This window comes from Natator depressus, chromosome 18 (assembly GCF_965152275.1).
Source record: "Natator depressus isolate rNatDep1 chromosome 18, rNatDep2.hap1, whole genome shotgun sequence".
Lineage (NCBI taxonomy): Eukaryota > Metazoa > Chordata > Testudines > Cheloniidae > Natator > Natator depressus.
This window is the reverse complement of record NC_134251.1, coordinates 18,589,327-18,613,573: the sequence shown is the minus strand read 5'-3', so window position 1 is coordinate 18,613,573 and position 24,247 is coordinate 18,589,327. Positions and strand designations below refer to the sequence as shown.

Below are 24,247 nucleotides of genomic sequence, written 5' to 3'. Positions count from 1 at the left end.
AAGCGTAGACAAGCCCAGAGCTCTTCTTCAGGTCTCGGAAAGGTATTCCCAGCGTCACAGGAAAATGCAAATACTGAACAATCTGTTCCTCCTTGCATTTTGCCATGACACTGGGAGCACCTTTCCCAGACCCCAAGAAGAGCGCTGTGTGGCTCGAAAGCTTGTATCTCTCGCCAACAGAAGTTTGTCCAATTAAAGATATTACCTCACCTACCTTGTCTCTCTAATATTATAGATAGAGAAATGCCGCTGAGTTGGGTTTAAGGCATCTGCAAGCTCAGCCAACAAGGGACATTAGGCACATCCTAGTCTGTTGTGAAGCATCCTGTAAATCTTCTTGGCTACAATTAAACACAGTATCAGTAGAACAGCTATAATTATGATAGTTGAGGGCTCTAAGCACTGAGATCCATTGTGCTAGGCACTGTACATACACAGTGAGATGGTCTCTGCACCGAGAAGCTTCTGATCTAAATAGACAACACAGGCAAAGAGAGACAAAACAGAGGAACAGAGAGGTGAAGTAACTTGCCCCAGGTCACACAACAGTTCAGTGGCAGAGCCAGGATCAGAACCCAGGTACCCTGACTCTGAAACAATCCACTGAACCACCTAGTGTCATTTACTCAGGAATGAATTCTTGCCTTTGCAGGACTTGATCCAACTAATCGTTTACATTTCTAGCTACCAGGTTCCTTCCTACATCTAGGTTTGGGAGTAAATTACCAAGATATTGGTAACGTTTGTCAACCCCCATTCCTCTTCCCTTTGAATATACAAATCTTAAAATGCTATAGAATGCCCTTATGTTTAATGAAACGGTGTCTCTCAGAGCCAGCACATCCGATAATTATTTGAATAATTTGTTTCCCTTCTAAAGATCCTAGATCCTGAGTGTCAAGAAGAGAAATTTTAACAATAAAATAAACCCCAGCACAGAATTTAATTTTGCAGATTACAGTGTCCTCCTGAGATTACAAGAAGCATGGCTCTCCCTAGAAGCAGACAGCTGTTTGCTATGGTATGTGCACTGGGCAGCTACAGAGGATATATTACCCAGATCTACACGTGCCAGAAGTTTAAAAGATTTAAAAAAGGAAAAGTGTTGCAGCAGGGCCAAAATCCAAACTGCACCGTTAACTGTTTCTAGGGGGGAAGCAGTTAGCTCAAAGCGGACGGGAGGAGAACATTTAAAATCCAACACAGACTCCAGACCCTGGCAGATTTTCTTCATTTGAAATTAAATGAAGCAGAAACCAGTGAATTTGTGTTGTGTTACATCACTGCCCTCTGGGCTTACTGTTATTTAGCAAGGGTGTATGGGACAGTCACAGACACACAGAGCTCAAATAGCATTAGTCAAAGCAAATGTCAAAAGAGGAAATGCAAAAAGACTTAACCTCCGGTTTATGAGCCCTCTGTGCTGACGGCACAACTCACGCCAAGGATAATGTCAACGCCAAGCACAGCCTTTAATAGTCTAGAGCAGTCGATTTACGTGCAGTCATTTTATAAAACGGGGCAAAAATTTAACACTTTGGACATTATCAAGGTGGCTCGGTATGCTAGTGCTTCTAGCTTTACTGTGCCACTCAACGCAAATTAAAAAAGCCTGATCAAGGAGATACAGACTTTGAAAAAAACAATTTCCTAAATGTCTTTAACGTAATGGTAGCTGGTTAAACTAATCCGTTGCAGCTTAGTCGGAGAAGATGTGCATGTTATTAATTATTATTAGGGTTAGTATCTTTGCTTAAACAACCAGCCAAGTAATTCTAACTCACATACTTGAAGGAATTTTTAGGTCTTCTGCATGCAGTTTAAAAAGCTGGTTCTGAATAATGCAACAGGAGGCAAAAGGAAAAGTCTAGAGCTAGATTTCAGTAGAGGTTTAAGTTCACTATTCAATATTCGTTCGTGTGCATTATTATTCATCTGTATTTCAGTAGAATCAAGAGGCTCCAACTGAGATTGGTGCCTCATTGTGCTAGGTACCCTACGAACATGCTAGCGGGGGACAACCTCTGCCCTGAAGAGTTTAGGGTCAACACTGGAAAGGGGTCACATTTTCAAAGTGCTCCTCAAACTCCCATTGTAGTCACCCAGGGATGGTGGGCACTTTTGAACAATCTATGCTAAAACAGACAAAGGAGGGATTATTATCCCATTTCACAGATGGGAAACTGAGACACAGAGAGATTAAATGACTTGTCAGAGGTCACAACGCAGTTTATTGTAGAGCCAGGAATTGAATCGAGATCTTCCAAGTCCTAATCTACTATGTCCCTAACCACTATGCCAGCACCCCTCTCAGATTAGGTGTCCTCCCTGTGCATATTTACATGCCATCAAACAGGTCACAAGCAGAGATGCAGATTGTGCCAACATTTACATTCATATTTGTAGTTTTGAAAGGGGAAACAATAAGATTAATTTGGTCCCCAAGATCTCAGTCTCCCTGATCCTCCCCTCAACATGATGGTTGTCAGACAACTCTCTGCAGCATTTCCTTGCCAGCACAGTTTCACACATCTTGTTAAACAAATAATTGAAGGCCCTGTTTTAGTGCAGGTTACAACTTGTGTCTGTGAAGCAATCATTGCTTTTCAATCATGTATATGTTCATTGGAGTGGATCAGCCACCATCTGGTGAAAAAAGACACTGAAAAAAACATACACACACGCGCACACACATTTGGGGAAAATATGATTCTATGATTACAAAGCGGCCCCAGTTAAAGAACAAAAGTCCTGACAGGTAAAAACCCTTACCCTTAGGCCACTGGGAGATGGGGTGGGGCTCCCAAACTTCATCCGTCTTGTCTATTTCATTGCAAGCCCCTTGTGGCAGGGAGCCTTTCACTATCTTTTTCTCCAGCATCTAGCACAATGGAGCCCCGATTTCAGTGGGGGGCTCTCAGGATGATTAATACAACACAACATGTAGCTGAATGCAGAGACATATCAGCTCTTGGAGCCAGAATATGCAGCATGATCTGCAAGGGCAGATCCCTGTGTCTGAATGGATCCTGACTGACTCTAATGGGGTTTTGTCCACATAAACCTGGTTGCAGGATTGGGGATCTTTATTTGCAACCAATAATCATTACCCTTCTGGTGCATGATAAACCCTACCAGAGCTCCCTCAACCCACCAGACAACTGGTCCACGTGACCTCGGATCTTGTCTCCAGCAATGACCACTAGCCGGTGCTTCAGAGGAACAATGCCTTAACCATAAATACAGCTAGCTATCTGTGCCACATGGGATATGGATGTGGAGGGAGGGAATATCCCTTCCTTCTCCCACAGACATTTTTAGGGAAGACCCAAACTTCAAACTGCAGACACTCCTAAATCTGGCGTTATTCACGTAGGATTTGCTTGGAGCACATCTCCAAGTCTGTGGGGTTATTTTAGCCCTCAACTAGCAGAAGTGTTATTAACATTCATACAAGTCAGGCACAGTCCTGCCAATCCAGCAACAGCATTTGCCTTGGTCATCTTCCATGTTACCGAACCCCTCATGTCGGCTGCTCGGTGCCGATGCAAACCTCTCATTCTCAGTAGAAAGACCCAGTGGCCGGCACTTACTTTTGGCTTTCTCATTCTTTCGCGACGGTCTCCAGCGAATACATGACTTGTGCTCATCGAGGTAATAGAACCGGACTAGCCCTTTGGAACTGCCCCGGAGTTTGATCATCTGGGTACCAGCTTGCATGCAGCTCATACATCTTTCCACTGGAGAGAGAAATAAAGGACAGCCTGAGTTAGACACAAGACTGAAATTCTTCAAAATTCTGAAAGGCACAAGGTGCAGTTAGGCACTCAACTGCCCCAGGAAGTCAAAGGGGGAGGTTCTTTGGCCTCAGTAGCACAGGAAGTCAGACCAGATGATCACAGGGGTCCCTTCTCGCCGACAGCTCCCAGCCATGCCTTTGAAAAGCTCCACCTCCACATCTAAGGTGGAATCCACACTAGCACAGGAGGTCAGCACAAGAACTAGGCACCACTTAAGCTGGACTTTTATGATGTCTAGGCCTCCTGCTGACCCTCTGCATGGCGGGGGAATTTCAACCTTTAGGTCAAATGATCAGCAGATGTAAAACTGGCATAACTGTTACCATCAGTAGAGCTACACAGATTTACACCGACCAGCTGAGAGCTGACCTTTAAACTTCCAACTGCCTCTTTAACAAAAAGATAACACTTTCCCCTCCTCCCCACCATTTCTCACTACAAAGTCAGAAGTTTTGGGCAGCAGCATCCCCAGTCAGAAATAAATTTGCTTCCTGGGAAGTGGCTGAATTAGCATCCTGCCTACCCGGAGCCCAATTAACTAAAGGGAAAAAAAATTAATTACCCAACTTGGCCACTCAGAATATAGCAAATATTCTGGAACCTGATAAATAATTCACAAAAGTCCTTAGTGTACAAATTGCTTTAGAACTAAAAACTATTTTTCCACTATAGAGGGGAGGCATTAAAAATTAACAGCACAAAGGTTATTAGAAACACACACTGGATTCTATTTATTTATTTATTTTTTAAAAGGGCCATCTGCTAAGATGAAAGCAGCCTCAGAGGCTACATTCTTATAAAATAGTCTGCAGTTATCTTCTATGTAATGCTAAGTGCCTTGTACGATAGCCAGAGAGACGCAGAGCTGAACAAAGCATTCCAAAACAATTCCCTCCATCTCCCTAAATGTTCTGTTCTTCGAAGAAGCAACAAACCAACTTTGCACCATTGCTACCTCCTGCATCCCATCATTAGGAACTGAACAGCGGAAGCCGTGAGTCAGTTTGATGCTCAAGTGACTATTACTAGAGCTTGGTAATTGTTTGCTGCTCACCACAGTATCAATACTGCCACCACGCTCATTTTCATTATGCATCATATACTTCTGTAAGATTTAAAAAAAAAAAAAAACCCAACATGCATCACTCTCTGAACTGCTGTGAGTTAGATGCCAATAATCTCAGGCTCATTTCATGTTAATGGGCCATCTGAGCCCAATGTTAAGGTAAGTTCGTAGATAAAAATGAGATAGATTTATTAATAAAAACCAGCAATACGAAGCAGTGGCTAAGTCTGCAATGGAGGGAGTTTCTAATGTGCCAGCTTCAGGGTTAATACTTTAAAAAAGAAATTTTTTTTTGAAGATAAATATGCAGTTGCCTTTCTTTGAATGCTCTGGTTATGGCTCCGAGCTCTGAACTCCAGCAGACAATAAAGCACTCCCATCTGCTGCTGAACTATTCAAGAGAGGATCATTAAACTTGGTCTGCTTAAAGCTGTGACAGTCGGATAGCAAAAAGCAGCACAAGCTGGCTTCTCCGAGAATATTTAATCAAGTTCAAGGTGCTCAATGGCCTGGGCACAAGGTATCTAAAAGATCAACTAAAGCTCCAGGATGAAGATTGTGGTTGACAGCTCCGCTCCTCAAGCACACTGGAACTTTCTACCATTAGGGTAAATAAAGTTCATCTGTGCAGGAGACAGAGCTTTCTTGGGAGCCAGCCCAAGACTGTAGCCTGAACTGCCCCAGGGACTAAGGATCCAAACCGGTCCGCCTTCTATTCAGTGCCATGCACATTTCCTTGACCTGCCTTCTCTAAGAAACAGAGCAAGGTGTGTAATATATATTTTAAAAAAATCCAAACCATAAAAAACAAAAACAAAAAACCCTCAACTGCACACTCTCCTCCTGAGGAGAGAACAAAACACAGGCCAGATGTTAGCCATGTTGCTTGATGCCCTGACTGGAAGGCACTCAGATACTACAGTGATGAGCACCTATACAGAATAGAAAACAAAGGTGGCAGCACAAGAAAAGCAGTAAGAAAAATCACCCCTCCCCCCCGTCTGTTTTCATGTGGATTTGAAAAATAGGAGTTCATGGAACACTTTATATTTAGGGTGAGAATATTAAAATGTTGACTGAATACTGAGTACTGCTAAAGGCCCAGAGTGAAGACAGTCCTTGCCCAAAAAGCACTTGAAGTCTAGAACCCAGATCCTGCAAACACTTACACAAATTAGTCAACTTTTAGCACATGAGCAGTCCCAGTAAAACGCCTCGTGTTGATTAGGTATTTGCAAGATTGGAGCCTAAAGTCTAGTGGTCCAATACTATTTAATATAGTCATTAAAGCTTAGGAGACAAACACTTATCCATCCCTCCCTGACACCTGCAGATTGTGGTAGAAGAGAAACCACATCTGAGAACCATGGTGATAAGTGGAGTAGAACAGAACCACCCCTAGGTTTGCAAAACTAAAACTGTTCCCAAATGTTGGCATGTCTCAGGTAAACTCACTCCCATAATTTAGAGCAAGATCAGGAGAAAACATGAAGCTGTTAGAAGTTTCTTGCATAAAATGCATGGAAGTTCAGAGGCAAGATTGATTTGCAGTCCTCAACTTGTCTGGTAGCACACCAGGGTACTCCAATGTGCACTGCACTTTGTAGCAAAGTTTGTAAAGAAGAAAGAAATGAGAAATATTTTGGTGTGATTTGAAAGGATAGAATAAATAAATAAATGAATAAAAAAGAAAAGAATCTGGAACAAGCTTAATGTGAATTTATCAGCAATATTCTTTCGGAAATTCCTTTTTGTCTGTTTGATAAGCAATGGAACAAAGATATGATTCTTTCCAAGTTAAGAAAAATCTTCAAATGTTGCACCCAATGCACAAGTAAAGACACCTGTATCCGTTTAACATCCAGACCATCCAGTGTCACAGAGGCGTTTCTTGTGCAACACTTTTATTTGTTATTCATGGAGTGGATTTTCAGAGGCACAAAAGACAGTGTGTATGGTAACACCCATTATTTCATGTTCTCTATGTATATAAATCCACTGTATTTTCCACTGAATGCATCCGATAAAGTGAGCTGTAGCTCATGAAAGCTTATGCTCAAATAAATTTGTTAGTTTCTAAGGTGCCACAAGTCCTCCTTTTCTTTTTGCGAATACAGACTAACACGGCTGCTACTCTGAAAAAAGACAGCTAAGCACTTAACTGCTATTGAAAGTCAATCTGAGCAGGAGCCTAACTGCTCTTGTGTATTTGAATATCTATTCCCCCAGCCGGCTGGATTGGTGCAGGAGCTCCAGTAATAAGAGTTTCGCTGAATGGCCATGTTTTGACTTTGACTCAAAAGAAGCCAAGATTCAAAGCGGGGCAGGGGGAGCAAGGCTCTTTTAGGTTAGACCAGTGGTCCCCAACCTTTCTGTGGGAATAGCACATTCCTATTCCCAGAAGACTGTGGCGGGCGCCACACATGCCGCCGACAAGCATTTCGGCGGTGCAGCATCCTGCGGGTGCACACAACTGCAAATTCCTACTAACGGTGGAAAGAAGGCAGCCCTGGGGAGGTTTGGGGGTGGTGGTGGTAGAGAGAGCAGAGGAATTTCTGCGGTAGGGTGGGGAGCCCAAACATACATTACACTCCTTTCTTAGGCACCTCCTAAGGTCTAGAAGAGCTCCTTCCCCTAGAGGAGATGTGGCAGCTCTACGGAAAGGAGCTCCATGGTGGTATTTATACCAAGGAAAGTTACAGGTAGAAAAATCTTAATGTATGAGAACAGTCATGAGAAGGTGGATAAATATTCCTATGCGCTCAGAGCTCAGCTACCTTCCTTAACTGTTCATTTCTGCCCTTTCACTAAACCCCCACAGCACCTTCCTGCAAACGCTAATTCAGCTTCACAATACTCTTGTGATACAGGGATGCAGCCCCACTTTACAGATTGAGAAACCCAGGTAGAGAAAATATAAATATAAATCTCCCCACTGTAACACTGTAACTTTTCTTACTGCTTTCAGTGGGGGGGAAGGGGGGCCAGGGGAAGAGACTGGCTGTACTGGATGCAAGGGAGCAGAGGGGAGGGAGCAGTTGGGTATCTTCACACCTGGGCTCAGATTTTTCTCAGAACATTCAGAAATAGAGCTTGGCCCGGTTCCAGGGTGCATCATGCAGCTTTGCTAGCACAGCCAGGCTCCCTAGGAAGGTCAGAAGCCCAGCCGCTCACAACTCTGCTGAACTTTTCAGCCCAGTTTTGTTAACAGAGTCTGACTTGGAAACCTACAAAGTGCATGTTTTCTGCATCCTGCATGACAACGGCTCATCTGTACGCTGCAGGGGGTGGCAGAGACAGAGAGAGCACGTGCTTAACGAGAGTCTCATTTCCCTTTCAGGGATCTCCACGTACGTGACATTTGCCAGCCCGAAGCAGCCCCTGCATGGTCTAAAGCACACGCCAGCCGTACACGGCTGCAGTCTCATTGCCCTCAGCGACATTAGTCCCAATTTACACCGGGGGAGGAGGAACGAGGCCCACATACAATTTAGACCCCGGTAGCCTACTTCAGCTCTGAGAATTCTGTTCCATTGAAGGGCCACAGAACTGGAGGACATATTAAAAAGCCAACCCAATAGCAGCACAATGGCTTCCTGGGAGCTAGTCCTTTCCCTGGCAACTCACCTTAGAGTGCTCAGTGCATTCCACTCACTCTTACCCTGCAGAAATTCACCCCTGAGTTCTGTTACTACAGAAACGTGACGATCTGCCACTGGCTCCAGAGTGGGCTTTTGCCACCAGCAGCAGACGCCCCTATGCTGATGGGTTAGCAGTCATAGCTATGCCTGTTTCTCAGCATGCTGCCTGAGAAGTTATTTTAAATAACCCCTGTGATCAAGAGCGATTGAGGCTCTGCACACAAATGGAAGTGGAGGACAGATGTTCTGCAAATGCTTTTCTTTGCAGCATTCGGGGAGAGAGGGAAAATCTCTTTTTACACAATACATGGGCTGCTGTTCACTGGGTTGACTCCATTCCAGACAGAGAGCAGGCTATTGTGCTGCAGTGACTGGTACAGAGCCAAGGAGACTCACTTATGTCACAGCTGCACCAGGCACAGAGGGCTGCCTTGATAGCAATTTGCACACTTGATTCCAGGACCCAGCTCAATAATTGCCTTTCTCAGACTTCTTCAGCTTCCCTCTACCTGGTTTCTCTTTGTACTCCTGTCTCTCTGTTCCCTCAGTGCTGGATAAACAGGTCTCCTTTGTCCCTGCACACTGTCTCGTCACCCTTGGTGCAAGAGCCTTCTCCTCTGAAGTTCTTCCCTGCACTGACTCACGTCTCATTTCAATTCTCAGCTGAACCCCATTTCTCCTCCCCCGGACAGACAGCCCTTAAAACATCAGGGAGAGGGGAACTGAGTTACTGGCTGCTTAAACCTGTAAGTGGAGGGATGGGCAGTGTTTGTACAAATGGTACTATACAAAGCAGAGTGTATTGGAATGCTTCCATTATTAAAGCGCACAATCATTAACAAAGAGGTTAATGCGAAAAGAGACACTGGAAACGCTGCAAAAATTAAAAAGCTTAATTTACGGGCAATCTGTTGCTTCTGCAGTTGCTCCTCTGGGCTGGAACTATAAGGCTAGGACTATAACAGAGTTTAAAAGAGAACTGGATAAATTCATGGAGGTTAAGTCCGTTAATGGCTATTAGCCAGGATAGGTAAGGAATGGTGTCCCTAGCCTCTGTTTGTCAGAGGGTGGAGATGGATGGCAGGAGACAGATCACTTGATCATTACCTGTTAGGTTCCCTCCCTCAGGGACACCTGGCATTGACCACTGTCAGTAGACAGGATACTAGGCTGGATGGACCTTTGGTCTGACCCAGTATGGCCATTCTTATGTTCTTATGTTATGTTAACATCCATTCAACCCGCCTACAGGCGGGGGCGCTGCCGAAGCATTGTGCTCCACTCATGATGGTGCTTCTGGCCAGAGTAGAAGCAGCTAGCTCTGATCAGTTTTCAAGCAAGCCCCAACCCAGGCTTCCTTTTAAGAAGTAGATCTTTGAACGGTGTAAGTAATAGAAGGCTCTGTAGGCAAACCCCTTTTCTACAGAGTCTCAGTTACATCTGGGCAAGCCCACGGTTATCGAGTGACAATGCACCAATGTAACAGGAGGCTTTGTTTGTTCTATCACATTACTATACTGTACCATGCAGATATTTATGATATCATTTCTAGCCAGGTGTCCCCTTTTTATTCCCTAAATAATAAAGTGCTCTTATCTCATCCAGCTAGTACAGAATTTCAATCCTGAGGTCAAAGGATTGTGCCACAGCTTATCAGCCCTTACAATTAAACACCCAGGAAGGGATCTGAATCTGGGAAAAGGCAACATGGCTCCTTCTAAACACGGCTCCTTCAAATTTACGACGGTGAAGGATTCAGTTTGCTGAAAGTGGACAGAGTGTGAAAAGCGATGAGCCAGGAGGAATGGTTCACACTGCACAAACTCTTGCTGCTAACACCAGATCTGCCCAGTCAACCAACTTACTTTACTTTTTCGGAGGGGGTGTTCGGGGGGGGGGGGAAATCTATGGCAAAATAGGGATTTTCAAAGTCCACATGTGTTCAGACATACACATTTTATTCAGATTGTCATAAAAAAAATTAAATCAAGAGTCAAAACATAATTCAAAAGTTCTTGAATCTTTCACAAAAAAAGAGAGAGACATGCCAGGAACTCATAAAGCAATGAAAGATAAAAGAACATAGGGGCTGCATGCTCTGCAAATGTGTGTCAACATCCTCCTCCCCACCCCAGCTATGGCTAGACAAAGCTGTCATTAAATAAGATGTAAATGTGAAAGCCTTTAAGACGCTATTATCTTGTGCAATTAAGCATCAGGGACTCTGACATTCCCTGTCTTACCAATCTGGCCCATTTTCCATTTCGGCGTAGCCACGATGCTGCCACCAATCCAGAAAAACTCCTCAGCCAAGCGGGCGACAGAAAACTTATTTTGAAGTAAGGGAGATTTGGAGGTGTCCATGTTGGAGACAAAAGGGAGCTTCTGAATTGTATGCCAGGGCTCCAGGCAGCTCTTCCCCCGAGCGGAGGCCAATGTTCTGTGGTTGCAATTTCCAGTACACCACCATAAACAAAAAAAAACAACAAAAAACAAAAATCTGAAAAAAAAAATCTTCAAGCTAATCAGTGAAGTAAAGAGTCCGATGTTTCTTCAGGCTGTTTTGTTTCACAGCAATTTCATGGTTTAATTTAGACTCTTCCCACCTGCTGCAAAACTGAATATTAAAATACATTCAGTTGTCACTCTATATGACGGGGGTTTGGTTTTGAATCTTGCAGTTAAGAAGGTGTTTTTTCAAGTTTAAAAAGAGGGGACACGAGGGGCTCCAATAGTCCCATGAGGTAAGGCAGGATTTGGAAGAATGCATTCAAGGCGCACAGAAAGACCTCTCAAGCATATTTTTATTTCCTTTCCAAAAGTCATCAGCTGTTGGGAACCCAGCGCGCCATTACACCAGCCCTCGGCTGTCGGGAGTCTGCAGGACGCTTCCCCCTTTCAGCTGAGACTTTACACACAGGTGAATTTATCCCTCACACATGCTGGATTTGTAAAGCACTTGAAGTCTCGCTCCTGCGAGGATCAGCCTCTACCTCCTACACCCATGAACAATAATGTCTGTTGGAATAAACACAAAGGACACCGTTCAGAACATCTTCCCCGCCACGAGTCCATCCAGGTGCCTGAGTTCTTCATTCTCTTTCCATCTCTGTGTGCTCACATGCCCTTCTCATGTAGCTCTTTCAAAGCCTTGCTTCAAACCTTCCTCCCTTTCAAGCCTCAGACGGGCCTTTTGAATATTCTAACTGGCATGTTTAGAAGAGGAAGACTATTTCTTTCCGGCCAGGAGAAACCACACACAATCCAAACACAGCAATACATGTCCGCCTGTAATCCTAAATCCTCCCTACGCACTAATCCTAAAGCTCTGGCTTCTGCCCTATCCAGTCATGGCATTTAGGGGACACATTCTGCAGCCATAGAAAAAGGAGAAGGGGGAGGGAAAAGGAAAAAACACCACCACAACAAAACCTCCGATTATTTTTCCTCCAGTCTAACTTGGCAGCCTCTCTCCAACTGCACAGCCCATTCAAGAGTGCCAAGCCCTAACGAACGGACGGCCCTCAAAAGACGCCTGCTCAGGACACCAGCCAGCCAGCACAGCACAAGCACTGCTAGGGGGGCGTGAAAAGAGCATTCCAAGTGCCGGGAAAAAGGCAGAGCTCAAAACTGGCAACGTTCTTTTAAACCATAAAGCTGCCATTTCTCATCCAGTGGGAGCCTTCCAGGAGAAACGTCACCCTAAATCTTCAGAGTAGCTGCATTCACCTTTTGGAACGGTGTCAAATTTTTCTTGCCTACAGTAGATCATGGATACGCACCCAGTTCGCTCCTGCCATTCCTGGGCCAGATGGGGAGTGTAATATGCATCTTACGGCTTCGGTGGCGGCGGGGGTCTGCCTGTCAGTTCTGTTTAAGAACAGATCCACTTACCTCTCTGGGTGCCTAGCAAGACCTTTGCATATTAAGCAGCACTCCCTAAAATATCCTCCACTCCCCATTTCACAGCTCAGTGGAGCTGCGGAATAGCTAAACCTAGAAAGAAGTGACTCTCAAAAAGGAGGAGTTTGACAGTCTTTTTGCCTCAAGTCCAGAGTTCACATCCCAGGACAGGGTCACAAGTTGGGATGGACTGGACTGCTGGTTTCCCAGCTTGGAGATCTGTTCTGAGTAGAATCTGGCACAGCACCGGGGGAAGACTGCTGATTGGGACGGGAGGGAGGGTGAGGAGCACATGTATGTGCTCATGAGCTTGCCACAAACACCTTGCGGCTGCCTCATGTCATTTCTCAGGACAGAGACAGTGGATACTGCACCAGACTAGAGTCAGGAAACCTGGGTTCTACAGCTGGCTCTGCCACTGACTTAAGTGCATGGCCTTGGGCAAGTCACTCCCCTCCCAACTTCTGGGTCTCAGGCTCCCCATCTGAGGAATGGGGACTTCCTTTGTGGTGTGCGCCGAGATCTATGGATGAAAACCTGCTACTTTGGAGAGAAAGAGGCAGGGATCCACACAGCCTGGTTCTAAAGACACTTGAATCTTTTTTAAGGGGAATAACGGCCCAGTGGTCAGGGCACTAGTCTAGGACTTGGAAGAGCTGGGTTCAATTCGCTGCCCCACCAGAGACTTCCTAGGTGCTGCTAGGCAACCTCCTTAGCCTCTCTGGGCCTCAGTTCCCCCATCTGTACAATGGGGAAAATAGCACTTCCCTGCCACACAGCACTGTTGGTAGGGTAACTACAGTAAGGACTAAACTGCTCAGCTACTACACTGATGGTGGTACCAAAGATGTCGTACACCTGAGGCCCTGTCTATGCTTGCAGCAACATGCAGAGTGCCTGTAGCCACACGCCGCAGTGAAAGGCTCCAGCAAGGTGGAGGCAGCAGAGAAAAGCTCGGTAGTAGGACACTACGCTGCTTAAAAATAGCAGCATAGACAGGGGAGGCACTGCCGGGGCGTTCAGGGAACACACCTGATGGTTCAGGGGTGCAAGGCATTCTTCTTGCCTCACCATCTACACTGCTAGCTGAGCGTGCAGTGTCTGCCCTCGTGTTTGTGTAAAACAATCTGAAATGCCTGTGCCACAGTACCTGGTGGGGTGTTATAGAACATGGTGCCTGTTGACCTGAGCTAAGATTTAGGATTGTGCTCACCTGCTCCCCCTCCTCTCCCAAGGAAAGAAAGGGTGTCCCATCGAGCACCTTCATTCCCATGCACCATTACCACGGCAAGTCTGAATCCCCGGGGAGAAGAACGGGCTGCAGTGCTCGGAGTGCTAAATCCTGGGAGCTGGCTCGCCATGCACGAGGAGCAGCACTCTCTCTAAACAGCAGCATTTGCAGCAGGGACACCCTAGATTCAGCATTAACCATTCATGTGATATCAATCTGGGCACGGGGTGGGAGGGAGGTGGAACAAAGCTCCTATAGCAGCATTACGCAAGATATTAAGTTGACAGCAGTCCTGAGTTAGAATTCCCTCCCTATAAGCAGGCTCTTGAACAAGAGCCTTCAGATGTTTGGTTTGGCATTTCCAGAGCTCAGAACTAAGAAATGCTGGTGGTTTTGAATCCAGCGGGGGATGAGGTGTGGAAAAAGCCATCTTCATATACAGCTAACACTAGATTTGCAAGACAAGCAGAGAGGAAGCTTTCCATCAATGTAATCATTGCAGTTGACAATCAATCAGTCCTTCAGGCCACTTACAAAGAGGCTCACATAGACAGCAAAAACAAACATAATATTTAAAAAATGCAAACAAAAACCCCTCCATCCACTGATCACCCATGGCGGGCACTGGGCAACCATGCAGGGAGGAGATCGGAAATCAAAAAGGGTTAAATGTGACAAAATCCCTCCTCCAACTTCTTCATAGAGCATATTGAGCTGAAGTACTTAGACATAAGCCTATTGAAAAGCGTTTCTATTCTTGCCTCACTTAACATCCTTAGAAAAATCTTCCTTGAGTGACGCAACGCACAGATTAAAGCCTTGTTTCTATTGCACTCTTAGAGACTTCCCATTATTCCCAGCAGTCACCAGAGTTTTGTTTGTTTTTTTTTCCAGTGGAAGTGTCCAACTTTGCTCTGTGGTGTAGCTAGTAGCAAAACTCTAAAGTCTTCAAGAGCAGTGCTGTGATGTTGGGTAGTCTTAATCTAAGTGACTTCTATAGCAAGAGTCAAGGAAAGGGGTAGTTTCCTAAGAGAGACATGAGCACCTTTGAGAAGATACAGTACATAAACCAGATCATGTAAGAAAAGGACAAGGAATGGAGATCCCGAAGGGTGAATGGGTACGTGACATGATTCACCCATCAATGCTTGGGGGTATCTCCAAAATGCTGGTTCTGATGCTTCATGAGATTTCTAGACACATCTCCCCTCCCTCCCCAAAAAAAGTTTCAAGAGAACAAAGAAGAATTCACCATGTTTCTGGAACTTCCAAGTCAGAAATACAGCCCAAGTAGCTTCTCGGCTTTTTACAGGTCTCCAAGGGACAGCAAGGACCCCATGACCCACAGAAGAGCACTGGAAACTAAAGCCATTAACAGCTTGGTGGGTACCCCAACTGGGACAGAAATTATGTAAATCTAAGAGAGAGACTGGAGGGGAGGGAGAAGAGAGCCTGTTTAGAAGTGGCGGCATGTGAAATATGTAATCAAAAAACTAGGACGTTAAATGCAAGAGTTTCCAAGCAGCAACATTTCAAATGAATAATTATGAGAGACGGTAACTTAGCCAAGATACACAAGAGATTCTGAAACCCAATAGAGGGGAAATATATATATATATATTTTAAAACCCACCATCAGTAAATGCAGATACTTTTCTAATCCGTTTCTAATTAATTAAGGCACAGATCCAGGTCCACCTCCCTTCCCCCTCCCTCACCCCATCTACCCAAAATCATGTCCATGTTGACTACCCTCTCACAGCAGAAACAGTCATGCCAGGAGCACAAGAGAGATTGACCTGGTCACCTAAAGTCATGACACTAGTGAGGGGCTCAAGCTTTCAAAACGCAGGGTTTCCACTTCTGCCTTTTCCCAGGAGAAACTGTCTTCCCATTCCTGAGAATGCAAGCAAGCGCCTCTCAGACAGCAAAGGAGAGCAGCAGCTCCTAGTTTCAGCCTGTCTTCTGTCAGGCTGGTTGCCCTGGAGTCATTTCCCCTGTGGTGTATCCTGCATGTCTCCATTCCAATACCCTTTTGTCTCACAGAAAGGGGAGTAATGTAGACAACAGTCTACTCCATGCCTAGCCAATCTAGGCCAGGAGTTGGGAAAACCCTGTCTGGTGACACCAGGCAGCACAAACTGAGATTTTCCAGGAACTACAGAGCCAGAAGGAACCACCAGCAGCAATAATGAACATTAAGGGTTTTTTTTTAATTTATTATTTTCTGTGAGAGTCCCAACTTCTCTCTACAAGAGACTTCAGGGGAAGTCACCACATGTGCCTGTGACAAATCCATCACTGAGTTGGCCACTGGGTCCCTCACAGGAACAGGTACTGTCAGTGCTGCAGCCCTTGCTATGAGAGGGAGTGGATTAAGGAAAAAGAAATGTCATCAGGGAACCAAGTCTTTTAATTGGTTATATTTGTAGTTTAGTTCCTTTCTGGGCAAAGCAACCATGATCATGCACTTAAGTAAACAGATTTCAGAGTAACAGCCGTGTTAGTCTATATTCGCAAAAAGAAAAGGAGTACTTGTGGCACCTTAGAGACTAACCAATTTATTTGAGCATAAGCTTTCGTGAGCTACAGCTCACTTCATCAGATGAAAGCTTATGCTCAAATAAATTGGTTAGTCTCTAAGGTGCCACAAGTACTCCTTTTCTTTAAGTAAACAGATGTATGTTAGGCCCAGTCTGGATATCGAATAGTTATCTCAGATTAAAAGCTCCCTGGCGCTGTCACTTTCACACAGCTCCATCAACTCCCAGGGGAAAAGTACCCACAGATGTCTGAAGACACATGCAGAGTCATGGCTGAGTTTCCTGCACCCCCAGGTTCATGAATTCACAGGCTGAGGAGGCATTTTCACAAGACCAGCTGGGTCACAGCAATACCATGACAGTTTATAAGCTGCTTTTTCCTTAACTCGAACATTTAGAATGGTTATATGTCTTTAAATGAACTTCAACATGGACACAATCGGAGTAATATCCGACTACAAACTGCGACACCAGATGGGCAGCAGCGCTAAGCACTCTAATCAATCCGTGCTCATGCTTGAAGCCACATATCTTCCCCATGGCAGGTGGGGATTGTGTTGTTTACTGTCTCATACACATTCACCCAGTTTTTAACACCGCATGAACTAAGCCAAAGCCCGGCAACCTCACACAGAGCCAGAGCTGACCTAAGTGGCTCAGTTATATCACACAATACACCTCTTTAATTTGCACAAATTTAAATGGCAAGCAGTCCCGTTGAGAGCAGTGTTACAGCTGAAACCCAACACACTCCATTGTGCATTCTGCAGCCTAAGACAACTTCAGCACTGGAATTCGTGACAGGGAAAAACTCCAGAGGGTCGCTTCAGATGAGCAGCCATAAATTTGGAGATTTTCAGTGCTTCCTGATTTCAGCGAAAAGTTGGAAATGTTATGAGTAACTAGTCTACTGCATGGTATTTCTGCTAGCAGCCTCTGCACATCCTAGCTTTGACAGAAACACAGGGAAATTCCAATTTTACAATAAATAAATAAAAAATAGATAAGTATGTATTGAGCTGAGCCTTGCAAAACTCTACTTAATCAGTCTCACTTTGGGTGAATAATTTTTTTTGGAGGGTACAAATGGAGGCAATTTTCATTAAGTAGTTTTCTTGTAATGGTGGAGGCCAGGTAAGCAGATTTTGTGCCTAGGTTAGTGAATTTTCCAAGGCTGATTATGATAAATCCTGAGTCATGCAAGATCTCACAGTTGTCACTGGGCTGCACTGTGTGGCCACTCAGCCATCCACAGGGATAGAACTCCAGTCAACCTGCTCCATGATCACAAGCTAACTTCTAGCAGAATAGGGCATGTGACACAGCTGGTGAGATAATAAATTATCTGAATCTAGAGGGGACTGATGGATAGCAAGGATACAGCTGCAATCAGTCATCCAAGACTTTCAACAGCCAGTGATCCAATGGCCCACTCTGCAGTAATGGGGGCTTGATTATGGATAGGCTGGGCTGGGCGGCTCACTCCTTATTCAAGGAGGATCTCTAGCTGAACTGGAGAGGTTCGAGGTTGAGAAAACCCCAAGTTTATGCACTAGCAGCCAGATATTAATGGCATCTCCTGCTTTTGACCCCTTTTCTGTTGGAGTGGGATGAGCTGACAAGGTCCACTTTCTTTTATTCAGTGCTGCAGAGTCTTACTTATATTTTCTAATGGCTTGGTGAGTGCCTTGTTGGGGGGGAAAAGGCTTCGGCAGGATATTGTGCAAGTACAGACAGCGTGGAGCAAAGAGGATAGAGGGTTAAAGGCAACATATTCCCCCCCACCCGAAAAGAGATAAACCAAGTGCTACAGTTGCTTATATATTACCCACATATCCATCTTACAGAAGAGAACTCCTTCATTAATATGCCTGTTAAAGTACATCCCCCATCTATTCCTCTTTCATATGATCCTGCCCTGCAGGCAAGACTTAAACCCTAGGTCCTATTGCCTGACCAATTAAGAAACCCCTTGCATTTAGTGGTCCATCACTCCTCCCACCCCCCGAACAATAAAAAGTGAGTAGGGAACTCAAGTCACATCTTACATTCCCTCACTCACCAGCAGAAGTCCTAGTGTCCAAGACTAATGCTTAAAGTGCTATACATGTAATGACAGGAGCTGCTGCTTTTACTTAATCAGCACATAACTAGTATCTAATTCACCACTGACTTCAATGGGAAGGTTTTGTAACATACTTTGGGATCTGAAAGGTGCTTTGACACCCATGTTCTAGTCTATGGGCAGCAGCATCTTAAAAGCAATACAGAGCCAATTCAATGAGAAGGCGAATTTGGGGGAGGGTGGGAATTATTCTAATGGGGAGGTACAGCTAAGTAAATTTCCATTGCCAACCCAGAAACAAGGGTGGAGGGTGGAACTGGTCAGGAATTTTCCCACAAAACATTTCTCCCCCTAAATCGGAAAATGGCAATTTTCCAAATCTGAAACAGTTCATGGGACAGGGTCGGTTTCGACAAATCTCCAATTAAAATAAGTTTTTTAAAACAAGTTTTGAAATTGTCAAAAACTCCTGTTTCAATGTTTTTGAAATGAAAACTTTGGGTTATTTTTTAAATTCAAAATGACTCTGTTTTGAAATGTTAATTTATACCAAGGTAAAAAACATTAAAATGATTTTATATCTAATAAAAAGGTCAGAATTGATATAAAATGTTTTGATTGAGCAGATTCAAAATGTTCATGAACTGATAATCTGTGGGGGAAAAGTGAGGTTTTGACTTTTCAGCTTGATTTGCTAAGGGAAAGAGAAATCAAAATTTCTCATGGGACAGGAACATGATTTCCAGCCCCACTCTAGCAGAGGCATTTTCCAAATATTTGGGTGCTAGTACAAAATAAATAAAACCCATTTCACAGTCATACACTGTGTGTCTTTATTGCCTCGTCTAACTCTGGGTTTGAAAACTGACACTCCAATTCCTGTGACGCATCACTCTCTGAGGATTAGAGCCAGCACTCGTTAGCACAGCAGTGAAGGAATAAGGCTGGCTGGCACCACGAGAGCACCCACATCTTTCATTCTCGGCAGGAATCTGAATGGAAATCTCATAGTTGAAAGTCATCTGAATGCACTGTAACATTTGTCATATTTCCTTGCAACCCTTTGTGGAGTGCAGATGTGTGCAACGCAATCAGAGCATTCATTTGCCTAGCAGAATGAAGGCTGCCAGCCTCATTCTTAAAGACTATATATTCGACTAGCTGAGTTTCCTCTGACATCAGGTACATACATTTGTAATAACTGCCAAAGACCATGCAAATTTCAGATTGGACTATTCAGTCACATTGCAAACTATCTACATCATAGGCTGCAAATCCCACTGTCTCTCGTAGACAAAAGGATGCCAACGAGTGGCAATTTGACAGAGAGAGTGAGAGAAACAAAGAACAGAATATGGGTCGGAAGAGTTCTGAAACCTCTGGATGGCTTGTGCCAGAGCTACCATATCAAAGAAATCCATACAGACCGATCTTCTTAAAGACATCAAACCCAAGTACTGATTTTTTAAAATCTATATTATCTCATTCTCTTTAGAAACCCAGATAAAATAGACAGCCTCCTGCACACACAAACATACCTGCTATCCACTTGACCCACTTCATTGCTAAAGGATTAGAAAGAATTAACCTATAATTGCCCAGTAAGTAGGTCAGCTAATAAGAATATTCTCTACCAGCCCCAGAGAAGCCTATTGTTAAAGTCAAGAATGAGAAAGGGGACTATGAGTTACCAGTGCAAGATCACAGGGCGTTCTCAACAACAGATGCATTTTGCCCTCCTTATTTAGCGGTAAAGCTAAGGCCAGCAATTGTTTTATAGATCTTAGTGAGGCCTCATCTGCACCAAGCAGGTTTATTAAGGAAGACACCAGAACGTAACCAGTGACTTTTGCTGAAGATTTTTCTGCCACAAAATAAACATGCAGGAGCTAGGGATGAGGTTGTGAACAACACTTCTAGCAAAGTTTCAGAGTAACAAGCCGGGCTCTTTCAGCCTCCTCTTTCTCAGGGGAGAAAGTGTCTTTCATCATTCTTTCCCTTCTCTGTATGGGTCCAATAACCTGCTCCCGAAAAAGAGACCCCACGACACTTCCTCTTGGCAGCCAACTCACAATTGTCTTTGGAAAGCAAAAATATCCCAGACAGGCAGATTCTTCAGCGAGATGTACACTCTGGGATATCTCTGCCACAGCATGAGCCCCCAGGCGAGGCATATGCCTTCTTACAGGCACGCTGCACCCATATACAAAGATATATCCCCTTTATGCGCAGCTTTATGTGGAGACTTATGTGAGGAATCTGTTTGACAGCTGAAAAAAATGGACCAAATCAGCAGAGAAAGAACTCCGGCTTTCAAGTATTGAAGAATGGACGGTAATGTACAAGAATTAGGCTTCAAAACCACATGACCCTAAAAGCAGAGCTAGCAGGAGGCTGGCCCATGCTCCAATGGACTGCATGGCCCTATACGACTTTTCCGTGTGGGATTCCTCCTGCAGGTGCAACGATTGTAGCAGAAGAAGGGAATGTTGCAATTTCTGTGCACAGATTCAGTAAGCTTTTGGAGGGAGGAGGATTCCCCCCCCAATGCATCCATCCTTTATAAGGATTTCTAGTGTATTCCCTGCTATTTGGGGGAAGTCGTAAAGGAAACTCAGTTTAAAGAATTAAGAGCAAAGCAGTGTGGATGGACAGACAGATGGATGGAAGGTTTCAGAGTAGCAGCCGTGTTGGTCTGTATCCGCAAAAAGAAAAGGAGGACTTGTGGCACCTTGCTGTCTCTAAGGTGCCACAAGTATTCCTTTTCTTTAGACAGATGGAAGTAGCTGGCTTCATTTCTATAGAAGCTCATTGAGAGGAGACTCACACGTATTGGAGCCTCAGTAACCCATCACCCACCGCAATAGCCCAACTCAAAAGGGCTCTGCAAACAGTGAGACAATTGTGGTGGGGGGGGGGGGGGACGGGACACAGGAAAGGGAGAACTATCAGTTTAATTGCTTGGCAACACTTCAGGCTAACAGGAGTTCCAAGCAATGTGCCATCACAAAGTACTTAGGGTTCCTTTTTAGCTTGGTTTCATTGTTTTATGGGCTTGGACATGAAGCAATTACACATGCACTAGCACAGATTTTAGACTCTGATACAGCTGGCGTTGCCCCTATCATAGGCACCGTGACATGGCCTCAGTAGGGTTGCTCGAAGCAGAGAGCATTTTTATAGGAACATACACATAGGGCCAGTCCCCAGCTATGACTCCTCCCCCAGAGCTAGAGGATTCCTTCTCTCTTATCTCGATGACAATCCTGGAAGTGGCCCCTTTAGCCACATTAGGAAGTTCCTTTTCAGGGCTCATTGACTTTATTTATGCTTGTCACCTACCAATTTTTAAAAGAGTTTCTCCTCTCATTTTACATATAATTCAATCTGTAGCCATTTGATTATAAAGCAGTCTTTCGGGGCCTGGTCCTTGATTCTGGAACTTGCCCTCTAGAGGTCAAGTAGATTGGCTTTCATGCTGCAAAGCTCACTTCCCCCAGCTCCAAGTGTTTGCTGGGAAAGGGGGCTGGATGGGCGGACAGGGTGTTGTCCTACTCTCGCTGGCTTTGGGATGCTGTTATATTTTGAACGTTAGTGACACACACAAATTGCAAATGTGAGTGGAAGTGCCTCCTCAGGACTGATGGGAGCATTTTTAAATAAATAAAAGAATAGTGAAAGTACCAATGTCTATTTTGTAGCGAGGCAAGCTATGCATGCAGAGCAGGACTTTCAAGAGAGCCCATGGGAGTTTCAGAGTCATTGAGATTTGGGTGTTTAACTTTCTTAAGCTCCTCTGAAAATCCCAGTCAAACTGCACAGCTAATAGGAGTCCTTACAGGAAGCTACTATTCTTTCTAGCAAGGAAGTGGAAGAGCAACAATGTCACATTCCATACCACCAGATTCTGTCAATCTTTAGCCTGCACAGTCAAGGCAAGGACTGTGTGATCAGACAGCAAACTGCCTGCAAAGCAGAGCCTAAGAAAGTTATAGGACCTAAAGTCCCAATGAGCCACGTAGGCAGACCCTTGTGCTTTTAAGAGCTGATGTAATGATTTGTGTAAAGAAAAATCAATTGTAGTGCACACAAGAACAAGCTTTATTGGGTCTATAAGTTCCAGGAACTACAACAAATATTCCTGAGTGCCATTTCCTGGTACCTGAACTATTTACAAATACACAGATATTGGGTATTCTGGTAATGGTGCCAGTCTTCAGCACCACTGACTGCCAACAGGGCTCCAGGCCAGTACAGGGGCCTGTCCTTGCGGAGCTCATTGCAGGACCAGGGCCTATCCTGTCTAGTTCTGGACAGTGAGAGCAGCACCGTTCAGCGGCTCCTCTCTGGCCAGGTTTTTCTTAAGATTCATGAAATAAAATTGGAAATGTAGAGTCACGCAAGAGAGGGCTAGGAAATAACACAATGTATTCGTTATTCAGGGCAGCTCCTTCCAAACGCACACAGCTCATCACATACATTCCACAAAAATGAAAACCTAGTGAGATCCAGTAACTTCCTGCAAAGGTTTATTTGTTTTCAGTAGTCAGACAAAATAAAGCTCCATTTGCAAACTTATTTTTTGTATATTAAAAAAACCCAAACAAAGCATTTCCCTCATTATTAACATGCAAATTTATGTAAAAGGCAGTCCCTGATCCTGCAGTCACTTGAGCCCCATGTATAAATTTACTCTCAGGAGTAGCCCCATGTAATGGTTAAGCATTTGCAGAATCAAGATCTATTATCGATATATCCATTTAATAATCACAGTGGACTTACTTCCTTCATGGCATCCAAAATACTCCAACACATTCAAATAAATAAAAATCCCTAATTTATCTTAAGTGAGTGTTTATCCCTGGCTTTTAAAGTATCCAAATAGCTTCTCTAACCTAAAGGAAGGCTGTTGCTTTAATAAATACACACTAAGGTTTTTATCATGTTTTACCAATTAAGCATTATAGGTGTACCATGGATTTGTCCCTAAGGCATTTAAAAAAAAAAAAAAGGATGAAACAGGGTCTGACATTTTAAAATGCCTTAATTAAATTCTGTTACCACTACAAGCAGCATTATCCCTTTTTCATTTAAAATATATATCAGCCTTGCAATATTTATCTAGCTTTCTGCCTACAAGGATATAAAAAGAGAGAGCTACTAATGAACTCCACTAAGAATTCTGAAGCTATTTGGTAGAAAAAGTTCAGCTTTCAAGATCTCTTTAGTGAAACAAGGAACAAAATGTGTATTAACTATTTTACATGAAAATTTTAAAAGTGCAAGTTTGCATGTTTGCAAGAGAAATGTCAGGATAGAATATCCTTTCCCCCCCTCTATGCCTGAAATAGGGACTATAAATCCTGCTCTAAGATCACCTTGTTTGCCAACCTCTCGCTGACATAATAAGATACCCTACACAATCACCGAGGTAAGATCTTAAACTCTTTACATCCAAAGATCTCTCAACACTTTACCATCTGTTCAGTGACATGAGTAACAAACATGGGAAAGGAGATTTAAATGAGAAGAAAATCAATCTATCTATCACTGTTACTGAACCATTAGCCTCACACCAAAACACTTTTAAAAAGTAGAACAAAGTCAGAGCAAGACAGATTTAAAGACAGCAACCAAAGCCCTCTTCACAGAGATTCACTACACTTGTCCACCACTGTAAGTCTTCGTGAGCTCACTAGCTCTGCTCACCTAGCTGGGAGAATGGCTCCCTGAATCTAGTGTATGTGGAGTCAACTTGATCAGGGAACAAACCTGCTGCTCAAGTCACCATTCCCCAAGGCAGCAGTCGGGGCGGTAGTCCCCACCAACTCCCCTGTGGGATTTGCAGCTGCACTACCTTAAAGGAAACGGGAATCCCACAGATGCTGCAGCTTTATTCCACATGTAACAACTTTCTCTTTCAGGCCTTTTATACCAAGGGTTTTATGCCTCATCAAAAAGGAACAAAGATTGTGACTCAGAGGACTGAGACACTAAG

General features: G+C 44.2%; 1 protein-coding gene across 5 annotated transcripts in view; it reads right to left on the bottom strand.

The window, feature by feature from the left end:
- PLCH2 (phospholipase C eta 2) overlaps positions 1-24,247 on the bottom strand; it is a 275,766-nt gene that overhangs the window by 96,769 nt on the left and 154,750 nt on the right. For 3 of the 5 annotated variants that reach the window (XM_074934095.1, XM_074934096.1, XM_074934093.1), the window contains exon 2: positions 3,594-3,740. In XM_074934095.1, the coding sequence (XP_074790196.1) occupies positions 3,594-3,740 (147 nt within the window). Of the gene's footprint in view, positions 1-3,593; positions 3,741-10,750; positions 10,978-24,247 lie in introns of those variants that run through there. The other 2 variants (XM_074934097.1, XM_074934092.1) reach the window with 2 other exon arrangements.